The following is a 22,766-nucleotide window of genomic DNA, read 5'->3' as shown; positions in this document are numbered from 1 at the left end:
TGAAGCGTGGTAGTTCTAGAACATTGATCAATGCAAGAGTGATCAAAGATTCAGAGAGGGGAGGGGTCGGAAAGTCTAAGAGGGTGGGAGGGAGGGGGGAAGGTAAAGGGTAAAGGAAACAGAGGAAGCTATTAAATGTGGGGGTGAAGAGAGCAAGAGAAACAGAGAGGAGGTGAAAGTAAAGACATGAGTTGAGAAAGTTATTAAAATGAAAAAAAATGATATCCTAAGCATCTATAATACAATTACCTGAATAAGCAAATGAGTGCACTTCTTAAAAACAACAAAAAGGTAGCAAGATTGGGAGGAAAAGAAGAGTGCATGCAAAAAGAGAGAGTGAGGAAAAAGAGAAAATAGGGTGGGATAAGAGATAGAGAGTCGCCTAACCCGTCATCATTGCTTCAGGCAGATGGAAATACATACTAAACATACTATTGGCAAATGAGGGAGTATTGAGTATTGAGCATGTGCAAATATGCCTGTTTGTACATGCTGTATCTCTCATTCCAGTAGTAAAAATTTAAAGCTGCATAAGTGTATGGCTGCACAATGATCTCTGCAAAATGAATTTCATGAATTGTAATCTGATAAACAAGGTCAATAGGGTCATATCTAGAAAAGAATCCTTGATGTCGACGACTCAATTAGGTTATTAACTAAATTAACCCAGAATGTGTAATAAACATCAGTAATGGGATTATCCGATTACCGCACACATTACAGTAGTATGTGGTCAACAACAGTTATTTACTCATAGAGTATTGCATGAACTTAGAAATCAGTTATGAAGCACTGATCTGATAGTATGTAATGTGTAATTTAATTCCCTTTTGGCTCTCAAGAGATAATTAATAAGATATAAAGTGCTACTACATTATTAACAGCATTTTAGTATTCTAAAAACATTTAAAAAATATATAACATGTTTCGAATTCTTATTCACTTGAGGTTCATTATAAATTATCATTGCTCCGACAATGGAACAAAGGGAGTCATGAAATATAACATTCTTGATTTTAAGTAACCTTTATTTTAATACCATAGTTGAGCTATAGCATTGTGTAATCTGAAATGAGAAAAATGGCTTTCATTATTAGCCATTGTATAATAACTAACTTTTGTGAATATATAAAAAATAAAGCAAGATTTGCATAATTTTAACTACTTTAATATCTTCATTAGATAAAAATAAATCTAGAATTTTTACTCAAGGCAAAATTTAAATTCATCCTGAGTTGTGTTAAAGAATTCCTTCATATAGGATATAAATCAATAAATGTAAGTAATATTTTACTAGATATAAAAACACTGCCAAACAAAGCTAGTGGAGACACAGTTTTATAGCTCTGAACCCAACAGCTGTATGGTGTTGTCTAGACTAACACATGTCATATGTTTACTATGGTTTGATGATACTAGATAAACTTTGATGAATGAGGACATCTTGTATTGGGAAACTAGAAAACAGAGCAATAGTGTACAGTGCAATGGCATGCTATAATAGCACTCTTCATATTTTAACAATTTGGTTAAATCAAATGTCTAGCACCTCTGTGATACATGTATTCATTATGGTTTCATCATTCATGATACTACAAGTTGATTAACTTTGTGGAATGAGGACATCTTGTATAGGGAAACTGAGCAGTTTACAGTGCATTGGCATGCTATAATAGCACTGTTCATACTTTAATCATTGACTAGAGAATTGGGTATCATCCACTTACACCTCTCTGATGTATAATGAAACTTGGTAGAATGAGGGCATCTTGTATTGCACATATTTAGTAGGCATATTTTAACAATTTGGTTAAATCCAGTGTCTAGTACCTCTGTGATAAATGTATTCATTATGGTTTCATCATTCATGATATTACATGTAGATAAACTTGGTGGAATGAGGACACCATGTAGTAAAATTCATTGGCATGCGATAACAGAACTGTTCACCCTTTAAATAAGAGAACTGGATATCAACATTACAGCCCTTCTCCGATTCACTCATTGTATGGATGTGTAGAGCTGATAAAAAGGAAAATAAAGGAGAGGGAAGAGAGCAAGGTAAAAGAAAAGGAAAAGTAACAATAGGAGAAGATAAAGTGGAGATGGAGAGAAAGAGATAGAGAATATGGAGAAATTACATATAATTATTATACTATAAATAAACAAAATAAAAAAATTGGAAGAACCTCATTAAAATCTATGATCTCTCTTTCTAATCATTTTTCTCTCCAAAGAATGGTGCTAAAATGTATCATTTGGTTAATAGTGCTACATTGGCTAACAAATATGACTTCTACATGTACATGCAAACAAAATGTTTTGTATAAATTTTACAAAAATACCAACCTATACAGTGGCAGAGAAGTACTTCAGAGGCAAGTTAGGGCAGGTCAAAGTTGTTAATTATCTGTTACTTCCTTTTGATCTACAATACCAGAAGTTCATTACATGATAGCAAAAAAATTGTAGCACCTAAATATAATCCACTCTATTAAATGATCATGTTTATGATTGTCTCCTTTTGTTCCTGTTTACATGTCAATGAGGTTGACCAGAAAAGATAAAATTTAAAAACCACAATCACATTTGCACTTGTGCATAATTCCATCTTCTGAAAGGATTTTTATGTAATAATATTGCTGCTACAAATTATAACAGCTGCTGTAACATGTACTATCACGATTGAACTTCGATAAATGAGAGTTCCGAGGTTAACAAATTGAGACACATGTATGCAGACCCACAAGGTTACAGGGAGCACATGTATGCCTCTCTCCCTCTTTTGACAAAACTCAACATTGTGCCTCTGCTTTTTGAGTGAGATTTTAATTTAGCAAAATTCTGCATCCTTTCTTGGATTGTATTTGGGGGTGGGGTTTCTTTGCTTTTCAGAACATTCTGAAAACAAGGATCCATCTCCTGTGTTCCAAATTTGCTTGTTAAATATTGCTACATTATGCACCTGCAAATATATTAAAGTAGTAACCTGCACATTTCTTCACATATAATTTCCCTCTGCGCACACGTAGCCCTTTGTTTATGAGAGTGTGAGATGCCTTCTCATTTTATGTCAAGGTTAGATGATCCGTAGTGGATCAATGATACGATAGTGTTTCGTCAATTGATTGGAGATGGGAGATAGCACAGATGCTTCTAATGAGAATATCACCACAGAAGGACATCAGCAATAGGAGGAGTATAAAGACTCTCTTTGAACTGAATGTACAGGGAAAACTTCAATGTGTGAGGAGTGATTGTTAATTATCATTTGATTCAAAGTGAATGCATCCTTACATCCTCGCTTCATAAAACAGACGTGCTCTAAGAGCAATGTTCATTATACCCGTAGCATTCATAAAACATAAGTCTAATCTTCAAAATTGGTTTCACTCTTAGAAGAGTGATTCCTCACTACTTCAGACAGGTTTTCAACTCTCAAATCAATATTCTTAAATTACACTTTGTAGTGGGCTTCACTCTTAAAAAATAACAACTCACCACCATTTTGATGTTGATTGATTCCATTAAGAATGATTTGTAATCACTTTTAAAAGGAAATCCACTAGAATTTTGATTTAGGGTTACACTAGAATTTAATAGTGGATAAGAGAGTGCTTCCATTAAAATTATTCATGAAGTGAGCAAAAACACATTTTCTCTCTTCTGCATTTTTATGAATAGACAATGCCTCATTTTGATTAAATGTCTCATAGTACCTTAAACACACTTTGGTGCTGGTTGTAAACGTAATCATTATAGAACTATATGAGAAGTGTTTAAATAAAAGTGCTCAGAATGGTCAAATTTAACTTTCTCCCATGTAATTTCAAGATTGTTGAGTTTTTATAGCTTTAACTGTTGACAAGGATGTAGTATATCTAAGGAATAAAATTAGTCAGTGCAAACTGTTATAGCACACAATCTGTTGGGGAAGGCACCAATAAACTTAAGAAGCTGGTGCAACAGAACAGACATCTCATCCTGAGAAAAATCAGGCTTGATAGTAGAAACCATCATATCCATATATGACATACCAGTAACCAGAATAACTTCACCAGAGAATGGACTTGCTGTTCCTATCCTACTTGATTTACTTTCCAGGAAGTTATTCAAACATCCTCATCAAAAACAAGATTACCGGTCAAGTCCTGGTCAAGTGTAAGATGACCTACAGCACTCGAGATAATATACTTGACCAGTAAAAATTGTAGTAATCAACTGAATGTTGTTTCTCAACATTTCAACTACAAACATTTTTTTTGTGAGTGTAAGAAGATATTGAAGAGATAAAAAGGCTACTAAAAAACAAGAGATTTAAAAAAGGAAAGGCAAGGACATAAGATACAGAACAACACACTTAGATAGCACTTGAAACATTGAACTCATCAATACACTTTCCAGGTAGCCATCTCATCATATCAAGAGCCATGATTTATAGCTCAAGCCTTGGTCAAGGGTAAAATGATCTAGGATGGGATGAGAGACTAGATCCATTGATGTTTCTGAGAGGAAACAAGTAATCAAGCATACCAATGACAGTTTCTTGGTGTAAACACATCAGGAGTTTCCATCTAAGCATTCCTGAAAGCAAGACCTGACCTGTGTCATTGACCGTATAATGGCAGAGCAGCATCATCTTCAAGAAAAGAATTTGGAGTTGATAGGCATTGATGGTCTTGGCCTGGATGGAGGATTAATTAAAACTGGACTTGGGATGTAATTTGGTAGGATAAGAGGTCATAAAACAAGGACACTTGGGGGTGATTCTTCCTTATAAATCTCTTCCTCTCCTGATGCAGCACATGTATCTCTACTGTGATGAATACTTGCTGTAAAATATGTCACAAACAACTTCCAAATACAAAGTACATTGTGGGCAAAAGAATTTCTTGTTTTCGTATTTGGTATCAGATCCATGTTTAAAGTGTGGCTGGTGGAAGAACTTTTGTTCAATATCTATGAAAGGATTCCCTAACGCAAAGGAATCAAATATGAGGTAAAGAAATTAATGTGATATTTAAGAGAACGCTAAAAATATTTGAATGGCTAATTTCCAGCTGGTGAATGAAATTGACAAATATATCAAAACTATTTGAATAGATTTCTTAGCCACCTTTATTGTGATGATTTCATTCACTGATTGGGGAAAGAGGGAGGGTAGAGTTGGGACGATTTTAAGTCATGCTTCAGCTCCAAAGAAGGCAATCATTGTACATGACTCATCATCTTAACCTTGGTCTTTATTCCTTACAGATCACCAAGTTCCGAAGGCTAATAAAATCTTAACGTTGTGTCTTACCTGGGCTGCAATCTTTCCAGATGAGTGCTTGATATTCTTCTTCCAGTCCCACACATTGACAACCATGTCATGTTGCTCCCCAATCGATACCACATACTGCATATCCGGTGAAAAACGCTGCAATTATAAAATGATGCATACATTTGAATGTCAACAAATCTAGTAAAACTCGAGTAATATATGTTAGAGGCTGTTCACACCGCAAGGGGGGGACCGTGGGCGGACCGTGGATCGCGCTATCGTAGCGCGATCCACGGTCCGCCCATTGGCATTCGCCGGATTCACACCGCAGTGAGATAGCGCGGTCTATCGTAGCACCCCCTTTTTTGAGAGGTCCTGTTGCCATGACGCGTGACGTCATGAGGTCAGAGCGGTCAAAGATTTCGCGCGCTATTACGAACCCGTACTAGTTAGTTGAGAGCTCGATATCGCTGTGCCTATTATGCTAGCCGGCCTACGTTTATTTCATGGCGTTGTATACATTGTGCATGTATTTCTAATTTGATTAATCTAGATTCTAGACTTGTATTTTAACTGTGTTTGTGGACGTGATCACAGCAGACTTCCGGCGTGCTATCGTAGCTCGGGTTCACACCGGCAGAGATAGCGCGATCTAGCGCGCGCTAGACCGCGCTATCTCTCGTGGACCACCCCCAAGAGGTGCTCCAGTGGCACGCCTTTTTGGCTCGCCGTGGCTCGCTGTTGGGCGGACCGAAACGACGTTGTACCTTCCACACCGCAGAGATAGCGCGATCTAGCGCGCGCTAGATCGCGCTATCTCTGCCGGTCTGAACAGGCTCTAAGATGCCCTTTCAAGCACTTAGAACTTCAATAAAGAGAGCTAATTCATCCAGGCAAAAACATAACATTTATTTGGACATAGAGAACAAACAGACACATCTACTTCATATTCATGTTTTTAATGTTTATGTTTTCATCAAAGAGAAAGAGAATCTTGATTTGATTCCAATGTAGCAAACAGTGAAAATAAGGGACAAATGACAAAAGGAAGAACAGCAATTACATTTACAAGTACACACAAATAATTCAGCTTGAACGATAAAATCAGGGATAGGCTACTCATTAAGAATTGTAATAATTCTTTACCTATTATGATTGATAGCTGTAATGAGCACTATACAAATTTACTCTGCACATTCATACAAGGGTGATAATTGAAGCATGTAATGATGTTTTCAAGGATACATGATTTGACTTCGGAAAATGTGTTCAGATTACTGGAAACGAACACCATATGGCTTCTGTATTCTGGTAAAAAGGTTGATTATTGTTGCCAGACTTGCATCAGTGTTGATATGTATCTTACTGCATATGGATTTATTAAGTTGTTTTATTTTCTAAATAGTATTAGCATCTAAGTACATGTAAGTTTTTCATTTTAACTAATATTCCTTATATTTCTTGTGTTAATTTCAACTGCAAGCAGTACAAATTTATACAAACTAACATATCTTCAAAATAAAGTCAGTGTTATTTCAGTAAAAAAAACAACAACCTTGAAATCATAGCTGAAGTTTTTACTTTTATCCAGGTTACATTAAATAAATGTAGTATTAAAGACCTGTCTAAAATGAAATCTACAGGGTAAGAGTGGAGTTATAGCATATTGCCTAAATTAAGGATGGAAGAAAAGTATTAAAGGCAACCTTAATGTAATTTCTGATGTACACTAGATCTATCATTAATGAGATAAAAACTGCAATATTGCCCCTCCCAAGTCCCAACTACTACAAAGAAGGAAATCCCAAGTCTATGAGTATTCCATTTTTTAGTCACAACACACAATTACATCCAACAGAATGGTTTCCAAATTGGTAGACATATACTGTGCAGTTTCAATACTCTGTCTGTGTATTAGGGATCAAATGCTATTTGGATATTACCCCCGCCTAGCTTTCCCACTTTATGTTGAGATGGGAAGAGGATCATTGCTAGAAAGAGGTATAGAATGGATTAAGACAGGATAATCCTTGTGGTTTAGAGGGTTTAAACATGGCTGATCCAACTATACATTGTACCTGTCAGTCAAATAAAGGATCAGTCAAGCTTACGTATTCCTTTTCACGCTCAGAATATCATATTCCACATAGTTCACATGTATCTCTTTTTAGTTACCACTAATCATACAAAATAAAAAAATAATAAATGGTGGCTTGAAATACTGTATATATTTCAATGATATTCAATTGTGATACTTATCAAAGACTATATGAAAAGTGCAGTGTCGACAAAAAAATGTGTGAACATGGCAAGTCTGAGCACTGGTAATTGAAAACAAAAAAATGTATACCCTAAAACAATTTCTGTGATTTAATACCCCTCCCCCCATAATGTCTGCAAATGGTATCCAGTGTGAAAACTGTGAATGCCCTTCCCAGTACTAGTTTTCTTTCATCTGTGGCATTTCAAGATTTAAAATTTTGATGTCTTTTCTTCATGTGTGAATGACTCCATTATAATACATTGTCTGAGAGCTGTGGGGGAGCTGACCATCCTGAACACCATCAGAGCTTATAAATCGGTATTAGGAAACACCATTGACCATGACCAGTGATTTCATGCTGTCATATGGTCACAGTTGCACCGAAGTATTAACAACTGCCAGTACGCATTAATTTCAGAGTTGAAAACTGTAAGGCAAAACACTGTATCATAAAATGCAATCTGTAACAAGATCAGAAGGGATGCAACCTAACAGAGCATCGAACATGAATATCCTGATCTTTTTTGACCAGCTTTATCGTATGCAAACATGACGAATTTCCCATGAATTCCACAATTCAATTGATAAAAAAATATCCTTTTCTGAATTGTCTAATATAATAAGATAACTTCCTGTATATCATTTCCTTATCCAGTGAAAGAATAAATAATTGTACCTGTATTTTTCATGACTTATTTATTTTACCCACCACAAAACCCAATTTCAGAATGAATCAGTTATTCCCGTAGATCGATAATTCAATCTATCATGGCTACCACACATGATGGTATAAAAATTTAATTGATGAATTGAGAAAAAAGGGAATCAGTTCAATGTCAATGCCATGATCAGGTAAACTTGATAAATGTACATGTATAGCAGTTTGTAGATAGTCTGATACAGTGGTAGATCCAGGATTTCATGATTGTGGGCTCCAGATAGGGGCCCAGAAATTAGAAATTAAATGATAGAAGAAAAAAAAACATCAAGGTAGAGTGGAGGCCCTGGAGGGTCAAAATTTTCCTTCAAAAATATGTAAGGTCCAAAATTAGTAATCACAGATTCTGTTCCAAAGATAGGTGCTCCATACCTTCCCTTATGAATGAATGGGATCCCCCCCACCCCGAGCCACCACTGCCCTGTCAGATGGATACTCAAAAGCTGAAACACATGTAAATAAATGTGTAGTTTGTGAGAACAAATTCTGCAGGCTGTGCGAGTGCCTTAAGAGCTTCAACTTTCCAATCAAGTTTCTCATATTGTATTTCAAATGCTTCCTCAATTGGAGAGCAACCACCTTATTTGCATGCACAAGCATTTTGCCAAAGGCTCTTTGTGCACTTTCCTTGAAGTTTCATACAATAAAACATCATACATCATAAAATTTAAGTTACAATAGCTTGCTGCACACTGAAAATATACTGTAAACAAAAATTGGAGCATCAGTAGGTGGTTTCAAACCGCCTCGATCACAAGAATCCCCGTTAAATTACGAGAACTTTTTTAGGCTGAAAAATACTCATTAATTATTCCTGCATTCACACCGCCCTGAAACATACCCTTCGGGATAAGTTCCTGAAGTTACGAGCATGCGCAGTATGGTCTGATAAGCAGCAAGGCGCGAAATTCAAAATCACTAGCCCAGCAGCAACCCATGCACGGCGCCGCACCCAACGACACGCTGGGCTAAAAGTTCCCGTAATTTGCTTTCAGACCGCCAAAATACCCACGACCTTGGAAAAATCCCCGCGAAAGTTCTCGTAATTTCGCCAAGTACCTACTATTTATCGGGTATTTTCTTTCGGGGATATTACGCGTAGTTTGCTTTCACACCGCCAAAATACCTGGTATTTTCTGATCGGGGTAAATTTCCCGATCAGAGAATACCTGAAACTGGCGAACTTCGAGGCGGTCTGAAACCACCTAGTTATTGTAGTTATTTGTATTTAAAGGATCAGTTGTAGATCACTCAATACCAACATCTATACACCAGGAAATATCAGATATTGAAATTTCATATTCAGAAATTAGTAATTATTTGTCATTAAATTTGGCTGTCATAGCATGATGTTCTGTTGTACACGTTGATGCTTATAGAGGGGTTCATACCATATTAATTTGTTTTTGATCGACATTCATTTTACATGTAGTTGAATATTAAAAGTGAACTTTAAACATACCACACATGAAATGCCATATTTATGTCCATGGAATTCAGCAACTTGTGTTTTGTCTTGAACATCCCATATCCGCACTGCTGGATTGTGACCACACTATAAAAACATGAGAAAGAGAACAAAAGAAAGAACATTACAATATAATTAATTGAAAAAAATCAAGACTATAATTATTCATATGTGAACATGAATCACCACAAATTTGTTTGCAATGCTATGTAAACTCTTCAATAATAAAAGAAACCCTAAATTTACCAACCTCCATTTTCATAAACCAAAAAACAACACATTCTTTATCCATTAAATCTTACTTTTATATGTTATGTTTACATCAAGATTTATATATCAACTTCAAAAACTATAATTTCTTATTAAAAGGACAGTGCAAACTGCAATGCACTTATTTTTATTTTCATTTTTTTTCTTTATAGATATGACTCTGTTATTGTCAATAAATATTTTTAAACAGACTATAAAAGTATAACAAATTTGCTACACAAATAAAAATTCAAGCCGAGCCTTGCAGGTTCAAGGATGAATTCTAATTGCAATAAATTAGATCACGGAGAACTAAAATCAATAATCATAGTCAGTGTGAGGGCTCCACTGAAATTACACAACCACACAATGATAACATGTATGTTTGTATGTAATACGAGTACAATATCAGAAGGTCTATCATCCCTGTAATAAATAGCTTGGCAACAGGTAACTCCTAATCACCATTGATCAGTTTCATTTACCACATGCATGAAACAACAGACATTAATTTGACTAAGTGTCGGGGATGCCCTAACACCTCGCATACAACACAAAGGCAAGGTGATGAGTCACAACGTTCGGGAGAGCCATTAAAGCATTCGCTGCTTTGGAGGAAAGGGCTAGCACTTGTTAGAAGGAGAGTCGGCCCGCTGAGATGCAAATATATGGCAGGGGGTCCAAAAATAGCCATCTCAATCTTGAGCGAGGATTGGAGTGGGTGCCGACATTGAGATATGTGGCATTTCGATTGCGGCAGCGGCAAGGAGTTGATGGGATTCCTAACGTTACACCTTTATGTCTGAGATACGCAGAGTAGGATGACAAATAATGCAAGGATGAAGAGAGTGCACAATGAGGCACTTGTAGTTAACATGGACATTCATTTCATATTTTTTTAGGCTTAACAGTTGATGAGTTTATAAAATTTTCATTAAATAAATTTTTACTTAGTCATGAAAACAAAGTCAATTTCAAAATGTGGTTTTAAATTTTAAAAAGTACAAGTACATGGAAGCACAATTCATGAAAATTGTGCGATGGCATTGCTATTCCTCCCGAAACATCCTTTTAAAATAAAACGATATGAAATTTTCTAAATACAATACTGGCTATTAAAGTGAAGCTTTATACATGTACATTGTAATATATGTAAAGTGCACCAGGAGGGTCTTGATCGCATGTTAATTTAGAGTATGTCCAAAAGCAATAATAAGTCCTGAATATAACTGCAATTTCTAAAATCAAATTCATCTATTGATAATCTATTTCTTGCAACAGAAAATTTTAATTGATTGACTTAGTATGCAGATTAAATTCGTATTTATATTTGTTGTATTGTTTTAAACACAATAAATCAGATACAATTTGTATCCCACCTTGCACCGGCATGCATAACAATTGCAGGCATTTGATTTGTGCAGAGATTGTGGAAATCTAATTATGTACCCTAGCAGGCGACGTACAGTGGCCATGCACCGATCCTGTTATTGCCTCTGATAGGATCTGAGTTATATGTGTCGATTTAGATTTGTATTGCAAAGTGGCAATTTGATAGGATATAGGAAAAGGGTGTCATCCAATAACACATCGTGCAATTTCAGGTAATAATAAGTAATGGGATGCTCTACCAATCCTGTTATAAATCAAATATTTCCAGGTACCGTGTACTGCTTCCCGGGGGGGGGGGGGGGGGGGTCAAACATATTGCTGTACACATTCGTGACAAAAAACACGTTTAAAGGGGTGTTTTTATAGTTTTTTACGTGGGCCACGCGTGCACTTGTTAAGGGTATCAAAAACACTGATTTTTAAAAAAAAGTGGTTTTGATAGACTGGTCAATGGCCAATCACGGGGCTGGCCAAACGTGTTTAGGGTATTTTTTCCCCAAGCTTTTTCCACGGGGTCATTATTCTGCCGACAATTTGCTTAGGGGTCAAAATGTGTAGTTAAAGCCCACGAAAAAAAATTGTTTAGGGGGTGTTCGGAAATAATTTGGTCACGCATGTGTACAGCAATACATTTGACTGCCCCCCCCCCCACCGGACTGCTTCTGTTATAAACCAACTTGACATCAGGGTGGACTTCCCCTTTAAACCCACTATTTGCACTTATAAATGTGTCTTTTACCTGTAAGCACAATAGTGTATTTTGAAAAAAAGTGCATAATACATGTAGGTCATTCTTGAAATATAACATTTTAAATTCAGCATGCCTGACTTTTCAACAATAAATTTCTTCAGTGACAATGGGGAAAACCGGAAAAAGTGTCACCAGTCAATCTGCTTTTAATACTTAAAAGTGAAAATATCTGAAAGAAAAGAAGTCCTTATCCAAGGCTCCACATTAACTTTTTTTGGTGGTGGCCCATTCGGGCCACCAAAACCATCAAATCATTTTTTTTGGTGGCCCAATATTAAAGTTTGGTGGCCCGAAAAATATAAAGAAAAACATTAAAAAGGAATAAAACAAACTTCTGAAATATTAATTCTGCAGCCACTACCACTAAGTTCCTTTCACTTTATACATCTTGTATGTAAACCTTGTTTGCTGTTATTTTACTTTGCTAATTGAGAATTGTTTCTATCGTTGTAAAAATGAAATGATTGAAAGTGAATAAATGAATTGTATTGTTCGCAGGTTGTGTGGACTTTTTTTTTAATATCTGTATAGAGATAATGGTAAAGTAAATAAATAGTGCATAGCAAACTCAGATAGATGTACAAAACAATGTTTTTTCCTTCCTTCCTCTTTGAATCCTAAAACCTAGATTATGCATGCCCCAAATCCAGTTTATTTCTGTTTTCTCTTTTGCAGCATATTATAGAAGGAGAAAATCACAGAAAAATATGCTGCAAAATTAGAACAATGCATAAAAGGGAGAAACAAACGAAAATAATTTTCAAAAAGTATATAACAAAAAGAAAACAAAAATAATGAAAGAAATTAGTGAAATAAAACAAAAGAAAGAAAATGAAGAAAGAAAAGAACAGGGAAAAAAAGAAAAAAAGAAAAGAAAAAAATTAGAGAGAAAAAAGAAAAGAAAATGAAAGAAAAATTAATAAAACAAAGTTAATATAAAAATGGAGAAAAGGGGAAAATTAAGAAGCCATTACATTTATTTTTAACAGCTGTGGCAACAGTCTATTCTGACTGGAATATAATTAAAAGCCAAGCATATAATTTTCACTTACCTTTTAGGAATGGAACATTTCTATTTTTATATCCTTTAGTTTGTATTATTTTATTTTCAGTAGAAACATATTTTTTTATCAGGCATATTCAATGGGAAGGGGTATAAATGGTTTAACCACTGTCAAAAAAAAATGAAAGAAAAAAAAAAGAAAACGGCAAAAACTATATCTGGAAAAAAAGTGTGAGAAAAGTCCTTCCCTATATTTGCCAAAATGTTGGAAAAAAAATCACATTTCATATCAATGAAATGCCTTCCCAAAGTATTTACTTTCTCAAGAGTGGTTTAAGAAGTCATTTATAAACAAGAAAGAAAGAAACTGTCTGTTTGTTTTAAGGCTAGAAAATACACAGCTTCGAAAGAAACCAAGTATCAACATACATACAAATGCACACGTGGGACTGTGATGTACTTGCCCATGTGTTTTTATGTATATTAATTCATGTGGAAATCGGTCTTTTTGAGTCAAAAGAGAGGTCATAATTCCTCTTCTTAATACTTGCAAATAATCAGGGTACACCAGATTTTCGTAATATAGACTGTAGAATTGCATTTCATTGGTGTAAAAGGTGACTTTGACTTAGATTTTCAAAGTTCTGTGGAAGATTTCTCAGCAGCAACATTTTTTATCGCAGCTCCCTGAGTCTGAATAGGCTGATCTAGATCTAGAGCACAGCTGTATGCAGTGGCTTCATGCAAAGCTCACGCCAGCCGGCCGGCGCGGCTGGCTGGATAATAGCTACTGTATGCTATAGCTGTAGGCCTAATATGCAAACTGTGTGTGTGTGTATATGTGTGTAGATCAACAAAAAAGGCGCATGACGAACTGGCTTGCAATTTGAGCTGTAGAAAGTTGATAAATGCGTGCAAAATTGGGAGAAAAATTGCGCTACTTTGAAAATTATTGGTTGCCCGATTCGGGCCACCAAAACTTAACATTTTATCAATGATGGTTGCCCGAGGTGAATTTTTGGTGGCCCCGGGCCACCGGGCCACCGCTAATGTCGAGCCTTGCCTTATCATTACTTTATTGCAATTTTCCTTAACGTAGGCCTACAACTCTACTCATTTTTAAGCATCTAACAGTCTAACACCTTTCTAATTTGAAGAAGAAAAAGGTTTATAAACCTTTGTACATGTACCGTATGTAATAAGAATAAAAATAAGATAAATATAATTTCAGTGATCTCTTATGTAAATAGTACCTTGGAACACCAAAACCTATTCTTGTAAAGAGCTATTTACAGATCATGTACATGTATCAACATACAAAGTGAAGAATAATTGTGTATGTGCATTTTATTGACAGACAATAGAGATTTAGAGGTCTACCACAGTATGTGTGTTACAGGAATGACTACCATCAAGGTATTTGTTGGTTCAATTCACATTGAGTCATAAATAAAGTGACTCAGTATGGTAGTGACTTGGACTTGCATGTACTCATCTTATAAAAAAGGAATCACTTTTAAAACCTAAGTGTGATTTGCAAAATACATGATATTAAAGATGGTTTTCATTTTTGCTAATCTGAATAGCTTTTTTAAGCTAAAAATGACTAGTTCAATTTAAACAAAATGTTATGTTTTTACAATCAGGACAATTTATTATTACTGAAATTCATGATTCATTAAACTGTATTTTGTTTTCCTCTTTCTGCTTTTCAAAACCAAATTGATAATACAGTGGACTTCATCTTTAGAATAAAACAAGGATAGAAAAATAAAATGTTTTCAGTTTTCTGCTGCAGCAGTTCTATGTATGAATTTCCCCTTTTTTCTGACATACTGAGTGACATCCAAGGGAAAGTCTTGCAATTATTTCCAGCATCCCCATGCAGATCCATTATTAATACACCATGATTCTAATATTTGACTGACATTTTTGGGTGAAGCTAGCCATTTTGTCTGCCATCAAGAAGATACTTTGATTTTCAAAACATTGTCCGCTTCTAATCAGGTAATGTACACTTCATATCATCTTGTGACTCACCTCGCCAGAAACCAAATACCGTCCATCTCCAGAAAATGAGAGTGCTGTCAGGGTTTTCCTGTAAGATCAAAACAAAGGATTAGATGAACGAGGATCAGATATATGAAAGGAAAATGAGATTTGGAACTATACCAAATAAAAAAAGACTGCTTGAGGAGTTTGGTTTTTATTTGAGGTCCTAGGATGAGGAATGTGAAAGTGGGTTGAAGATGTAGTTGTACGCTTTTAATGTGAGTCATCGCATACAGCTAGAATATATTGCTCCAAGGTAAAAATCGTCTTTAAAAAGAATAATTTTTCTAATGATAAAATCAGTAATGGTTGCACTTCAAGTTATTTTCTATATATCACATTTTTCAATCACGTCCCGAAAGGTAAATGTGTACGTGTATTATTCATTTTCAGTTTCGACATGGTTTGATATCATCAGTGAACTTCAAAATATTATTTCAGGCCTAAAGCCCAATTCACAAATGAATCAGTTTACCATTGAAAATGCAAATAATTCATACCTGCGAAAGAAAAAAAATAGGTGCAAGTATTGTTAATTATGTATGGCATGAATATCTGTGCATTACAAAATACCTATACTTGTTTCACACACAAAAAAGGTCAACCATTTTTTAATTTTTTATTTCTTCTTATGAATTCAGAATTGTCATAAGTTATTATACTGAAATTTTTTGGATTTATCTATTTCTGAAGGATTGCAAGAACCAATCATGAGATGCATTCTACCATGTGAAAGGGTGTCCCAAGAGATAGGATATCCCAAAGAAGTGAGCTAGCAACCAGGTGTTCACATAGCGCCCCTGGAAACTAATATTAGAAAGTAAAAGAGCCAAAGGGGAAAATATATGCGCCTCTTTTGGAAGCAGGTAATTGGACGGGAAGGCTGGGTCGTTATTAAGAATGCTTCATGTGAGGGTTTGAGGCTTTTTTTTTAGAAGGCTATGATGAGAAAGGAGATAAGATTGGATAAGGGCTGATAAAGATTGAATGGAAACTTGTTTGAAATATTACTATCAGATAATAAAATATAACAGAGAGGGAGAATGACCTGGAGAGGAAACCGAAGCAACAATTCAGAGAAACTGAAAAGGGGGGAAATGGATGAACCCTAAAGTTGAACTGTGACAGTGTGACAAAAGTTACCTGGGAACAAATCCCTATGGCCTCAAATGTATATCATAAGTAATAGAATTTATGTTTACATTGATTTGATTTATAAAATCATAATGAGTTGGTTAAAATTCGAAAATATATAAAAGTAAATGAAAATCATGCTCTTAAATGACTTTCAAAATCTGGTCTTGGATCAAATGGTAGATTTATTTGCTATGGAAGCATTGTGGACAAGTGGTTATGATCCTTGCCATTTTTCAAACAGAGGATTATTGGTTTGAATCCCAGTCATTGGGCTAATTTCCTCCAGCATAGTTATTCATAATTGTGTTGCACTCTACTTTTGAAGGTGAATTAATGGGTGGGTACATGTACTTGGCAAGAACATTTATTCCTTGAAATGCTTGTGGCCCGTCAGGTTAAAGCCAGGGTAAAAATACATGTATGTGCACTCTATGAAGAATTGACATAGTATTTATCAATAAAATGGGGCCCGTTTCATAAAGCTGTTCGTATTAAAAGTTACAAATGACTTTACGCATGACTGGTGACCCTTTCTTGTGCTATATGATATATCCCTATGTAACTGACTTATGTATAAGAACATGTTCCAGTCGTTCGTAAAGTTGTGCGTAAAACATACTGTACAGCATACGCTAAACTTTTATAATCATCACAATATCACTTTCACTATGGGGGGGGGGGTAAAAATAATAAAAATCAATAATTCGGCCTTCACAGCCAGACATCATATTATGCTACCAAACAAAGAATACTGTGAGGATCTGTTGCAATTGCATTATCCACTTCATCCTAATATATTGCAGAATCAATTAAAATATAACTTTCAGGCCATGGCACAATTAACACTTTCCAAGAACAGTTTAATAGGTAGGAGGTTACTAAATATCATACTTGACTTGCTTACACAACTACAGTACATGTAGGCCTATATCAATTGTAGGTCTATGTACTTTGCATATTTTCTTTGTATACCAAAAATAGGTACTCACTGTTTTGTACGTAAAGAAAATGATTTGTACATGTATGTCCTGTTGTGAAACCCATTTGGGATGAAGTTATTATGAAAGTTATTATTAAGGAAACCAAAAAGCCTTATTTACAGAATGTTTCAAAATTCTAAAAGATGTTTGGTTATATTGGTGATAGATTCCTTACATATTTGTTTCTTTTGCTTGAATGTTATATTTATATTTGTAAATTACAGAACAAACCACCAACTTTTGATGTTTATAAAGCATATTTGACCTCTAACAAGGATATTGAATATCGTATTGCCAAGAAAAATAATAAACTTACAAGCCATTTTCGGAAATGGACATTTAAGTTGTAAGATATTCTATCAATATTAATTTTTGTAACTGAAGAATATCTTAATATGCCTTTATGAGGATGGAATTTTGTTAATCTCTAATAATAGGTAAATCACCTGATTTTTATCCCTCTGTTATTTACATTCTTGCCTTTACTGTACTATAGGGGATGAGGAATACTTTAAGAGACAAAGTGGCTGCTTTTATTACATGTTTATCACTTATTATCTTTGATAAGCTGTACTTTTTCTAATGTAAACTAATAATGTGTACATTACGCTGCTTTTTGTTTTTAGTTTAATTTTGTTTGCTTTTTTCTTTTTCTTTTCAAATTACTTGTATTGTTTATAAGTGATTTGTTACATAAAATCATGAAAACCCAAATAAAAACTAAAACTAAAACTAAAAAAAAAATGATTAGAATATATTGTTCATCATCAGCTTGACCTTGCTTTTATTATCTATCATTTTTTTTCCATTTTATTTGTAAATATGATTTATTTACTTATCATTAAATATTATCATGATTTATATATTTCTTTCTTTTGAAGGGGGGGGGGGTTCTTTTAATACGTAAAGACTGACAATATTGAGTTTCATCCTTTACAGTAAGGGGTTAAATTGTGTCCAAATGCTTGTGGTTTACAGAGGGGGAAGGAAGAGACATCAACGACACCAATGGCAATGGACCAGGCATAGCACATGGCAGAGAGAAAATGTTGTCAAATTCCATTAATAAATGAATGACACATTTGTATGGATTTCTTTGTTTCCTCCCACATGTTCATATTTTAGGAAGTGGAAAAGAACTGTCAGTTCATGTCATAAAGGATTTCCTCTATGATTGGGAGAAATGAATGAAACTACAACTGTTTTCCTTCTCCCATTAAGACCGGTATAAATTTAATAATCATTCAGTAGTCATCATGTTTTATACGTTTAATATGATTTAGCTTCTTTATCTAATATCGAGGGTGGGGGGGGGCAGAAGGAACATGCCCAACACTATTAATAATATATTTAGGTTGTACAAAAATGTTAATAGTACAGAAACCCCACCCCCCAAAGAAAAACCTTTTTGGAAAAAAAAATCATTGAAGAATAACTTCCTTCAACAAATTCTGTCTTCAATGAAATACATGTATGCAGCATATTGCAAGTGTATAGTATATAAAGCATGCTATAATATCTTTCAAAAGAACTAATGAACGAAACCAAAGGTCTTTTCATTGTTTTGTAACATAATGACTTATCTGATGACAGTTATGTCAACAAATGGTATTATCCTTTTATTGATTTACAGAAAGTTTGATAAGGAATCATGGATTGTTGTCTACATATTGCTTCCTCATCCCTTTTCTGTCTAGCCTTTGAGTTTGGATCATTTTCACTTTTCCATTTTACCATCCAACCATAACTAATTCGATTATTTGGGTCAGAACTTCTGGTTATCCAACCACATCTTAATATCTTTCTTTCTAACCAAACAACTACCTGATAAAGGCAATATAATCCTTGAAATCAAAGAAGTCATAACTTCTGAATCAAAGTTTTCTTTTTATTCTATATCCAAATTTCCTTTCATCATGCAGCTTTCTGGTTTGCCTTCAAAAATATTTATATTGTACTGGAAGCATATGTATCAGGATAGAGTATACCATCTCTTGAAACATTTATGAGAGCAAAATATCATAACAATTTAACAAGAAATAAAATCATAACAATATTAAAAAAGACCCAACAAGAAATTCCCAAGTGTAAATTCACAATTTGCTCGATGAAATTTGTTGTCGCCATGGACTGTGAGTGTTTGGTGGTGAAAATTTTATCTGTGACACTATACCACAGAGCTAGAGGGCAGGGGGGTGTACTAACTTAGTAAGTTTTTCCCAGGCTTCAAGACATAATCATAAATACTGTAAATGGACATTAGACATGAAGTTTATTTTAGCTCCTCCTACGTGTACATGTAGCAAGACAGTTGAATTCAAGTTCAGACCTTGAACTATACTGGTCACATCCTATATCTTATCCACCAAAAACCATAAAGCCCTAATTCCTACTACTAGAATTACACATTTGAGCGTTTCTAATGCAAAATACTTCGCTGGTAAGCAGCTAAAATACAAAATTGTTACAAAAAAGTTATTGTTGAATTTTACTTCTTCATAACTTTGCAGTGATATGACTTCCGATATGGGAATTAACATCCTTCTTGCACTCAGAGCTCAACTGACAATTTTTACACTTCATGCATCACAGGTCAATTACGAAGAACACAAAAATTTGTTCTTGCATGTATTGTAAAGTATAAAAAGGCTTCTTGCAAATACCTTTCTTTTCTACACAAACTTTAAATACCAAGAGTGCAAGCACTGGAAGGTAAACAGCTGACTTCCAAGTTCATTTTTATTTGCTTACCTCACCAATTTCAAGTGGGTTTGCTTTCATTCAAGAGCCCACGTTAGACTGTTTGGCAACAATTTGCAACAATCTGATCAAATCACGGTGATCAAACCTCTTTATTTCACAGGAGTTGTATTCAAAGGCACAAACAAGGTGCCATGACGTCGCAAAACGGAGCAATTTGGGGACGTTTTACGGTTGAAAAATCACCCACTTCTACTCCAAAAGCAGGTAACCTGGCAACAGAAATCACCCATAATAAGCTTGTCTCCAACAATGTTTACAGGTTGAAAAGAATTATCGGAGCGTAACATAGGATGTCTCATAAGAGCTACATGTTAGAGATATTAGTAGGGAGGATTTGTTCTGCTAGATATGCAGTCTGATGAATATGGATCTTTTTTAATTAAAATATACATTGTACTCTTCGATGATCAACTTTAAATTTCCAGTTTTGTTGTTAATTCAAACATAATTTTAAAGGAGAGCAGATTTATGTGTATAAAGGAAAAATAAAAAGCCTTGGTTTTCTAGTACATTAAACATTATAGGTTTGTACTACAGAAGGAAATATCATACACAATTAGAACTGGTTTTATTCAGTGTGCATTGGTTGAATCTGACACTGGAAAATTTTTGTAACAATTAGAACAAATTTAAAAATCCATTCCTTTTCCTTATCCTTTAGCAGATCTGTAGTTGGAAAAAAAAATAGAATTTTCAAAATGACTTACTTTGACTGGTTGAAGATATGGAACTGTTTATTTCTCCTTGGATTAAAGACCACGATCACACACCTGCAGAAAATATATACATTAACATGATTATTTCAACAACGTTCTATATCAAACTAGAGCAGAAATGTACAGTGTACTTTGTGTAGGTTTATATTTTCATCTTTTATTTCTTACTTCAATTTTATACCTAAACTTTGATTTAAAAAAATTCTGCTGAAATCTCAAAGACAATGATCTCATTAAATCTAGAACACAACTTATTTTGCTGTTTGTCTGATAAAAAAAAGAACAAGCATGACAAGTGGTATAATACTGTATACTGTACCACTTACAATTTCGAATAGGTGACTCTACACAATAATCATGAAATATGTTATTTTCATTATCAATCTTTAATAGATAATTATGAAAGTGTAAAGTCTTATTTTCCTTCAAAATAGAAAAAATATGTGCATATACCTACATGTATGTATATGTAAATTATACACAGAGCTTGGTAATTTGCTGTCTGATAATTTGTATAAAAATGTACATGTAATGAGGCATTTTTGCTCAATGATTTCAAACACCTCATTACCTCTACAAAACAAAAAAACAACAATTTAAACTACAGCCACACTTCATGGACTTGACCTTCTCAGTTTCCCCCTGAATGCCACCTTTTATTGTTAAAAAAATGACTTTTTAAAGAAAAAATTCTGTCTATTTACCTCAAAGAGTGCACTCCAACGCACTCTTTGAATAAGTAACAATGAATTATTCAAACAGAATACTAGCACACTTCTGCTGTACAATGCTCACTGTTTACGTAGCATTCCATCACTCTAGTATAACCACAATGATGATTGTGTGGGTTGGCTTTTGTCAATGAAATGACTCCAACTAAACACTTGGTCATTATTCTAAAAAAATATAAATAAACACCAAGTTTCCAGATGAGATTCTTCTTTTCTGATATTGTTTCCTTTCTGAAAATGTTTTTTTTTTCTTTCCTTTTTTTTCTCACTCTGTTGATTGTAACAGATTGTTTCTCCAATGTGTCTCATTAAAGTTTTCAGTAGAAAATAAGTGTTTTGTAGCAATGATATAATAGTCGATTTGACATTTTCCGAACCTAGAAATGTTCTTTCCGATGAAGTTTTTTTCTTGATTCGTGTTCCTATGGGGTCCTAGAACAAATTCAGCTTGGTTGCCCAAAGTTGCCGTTTGGGCTATTTTGCTAATTTGCATAAATCCAAAATGGCCGCCAGATGCCATCTTGAAAACCTAACTTTTGAACCCCTTTCCACAAAATGATGAGTAATGACTCGTTTTAGGGGTTTAGAGATGTGTAAAACCGATTTCTGGAATCGTTTTTGCAATATAAGCTCATCTTCAGGTCAAATCCAAGATGGCCGCCAGATGCCATCTTGAAAAATTAAAGTTGAACCCCTTGCCCCAGAATGATGAGTAATACCTTTGTTTAGGGGTTTTTGGGTGTGTAGAATCCATTTATGCTGTCTATTTTGCTATATAATGTCATCTTCAGGTCAAATCCAAGACGGCCGCCATATGACGCCATCTTGAAAAATCAATTTTTTAACCCTTAATTTGCCCCACAATCCTGAATAATAACTCTATTCATGAGTCATTTGGTATGTTGATTCAATTTATGCTGTAATTTTGCCTAAAAGGATAATCTTCAGATCAAATCCAAGATGGCCGCCAACCGCGATCTTGAAAAAATTACTTTCCGAGGCTTATGCGTGTAAGAGCTTATGTAAAGGGATTTCAGTAAGAATACCCATTTCTAGTATTAATTCTCAGTTTTTAGTATAAGGGGAAGTCACAATTGAGATGTCAGTTTTCGACATTAACTGCTCACCTTAGAATGATGAATCCTCTTTAGGTTTGGACTATGATCTATTTCGCGTGCATTTGTATTGTTTTTAATGTCCATCCATACTTTTGTACTGAAGAGGCTTTAGAGTCTTATTTGAATTTGAAATTGTTTTCTCAATATTTTTTTTCTAAATCA

General features: G+C 34.5%; 2 protein-coding genes across 2 annotated transcripts in view; both read right to left on the bottom strand.

Annotated features, from left to right (window-relative positions):
* LOC129265452 (uncharacterized) overlaps positions 1-1,851 on the bottom strand; it is a 46,915-nt gene extending 45,064 nt beyond the window's left edge. The window contains exon 1 of the mRNA XM_064101378.1: positions 1,831-1,851. Within this exon, the coding sequence (XP_063957448.1) occupies positions 1,831-1,851 (21 nt within the window). The remainder of the gene's footprint in view (positions 1-1,830) is intronic.
* Positions 784-21,295, bottom strand: LOC129264887 (mitogen-activated protein kinase-binding protein 1-like). The gene is made up of 6 exons (XM_064101377.1): positions 21,282-21,295; positions 20,747-20,809; positions 15,148-15,205; positions 9,707-9,799; positions 5,303-5,419; positions 784-2,022 (listed from the first exon to the last, which is right to left on the bottom strand). Exons 1-6 carry the CDS (start codon positions 21,293-21,295, stop codon positions 2,002-2,004), a joined length of 366 nt encoding a protein of 121 aa, XP_063957447.1. The 3' UTR covers positions 784-2,001.
* Positions 21,296-22,766: the final 1,471 nt, after the last annotated feature.

The sequence above is a fragment of the Lytechinus pictus genome, chromosome 7, assembly GCF_037042905.1.
Source record: "Lytechinus pictus isolate F3 Inbred chromosome 7, Lp3.0, whole genome shotgun sequence".
NCBI classification, from domain to species: Eukaryota; Metazoa; Echinodermata; class Echinoidea; order Temnopleuroida; family Toxopneustidae; genus Lytechinus; species Lytechinus pictus.
The sequence above is the reverse complement of the archived record's forward strand: the minus strand, read 5'-3'. Positions and strand labels throughout refer to the sequence as shown.

Excerpts from the sequence above, each read along its gene's own strand:
- LOC129264887 (XM_064101377.1), bottom strand. Across the intron at positions 15,206-20,746 it reads CATATCTTCAACCAGTCAAA|GAAAACCCTGACAGCACTCT; the intron begins GTAAGTCATTTT and ends TTGATCTTACAG. Across the intron at positions 9,800-15,147 it reads GGTATTTGGTTTCTGGCGAG|TGTGGTCACAATCCAGCAGT; the intron begins GTGAGTCACAAG and ends ATGTTTTTATAG.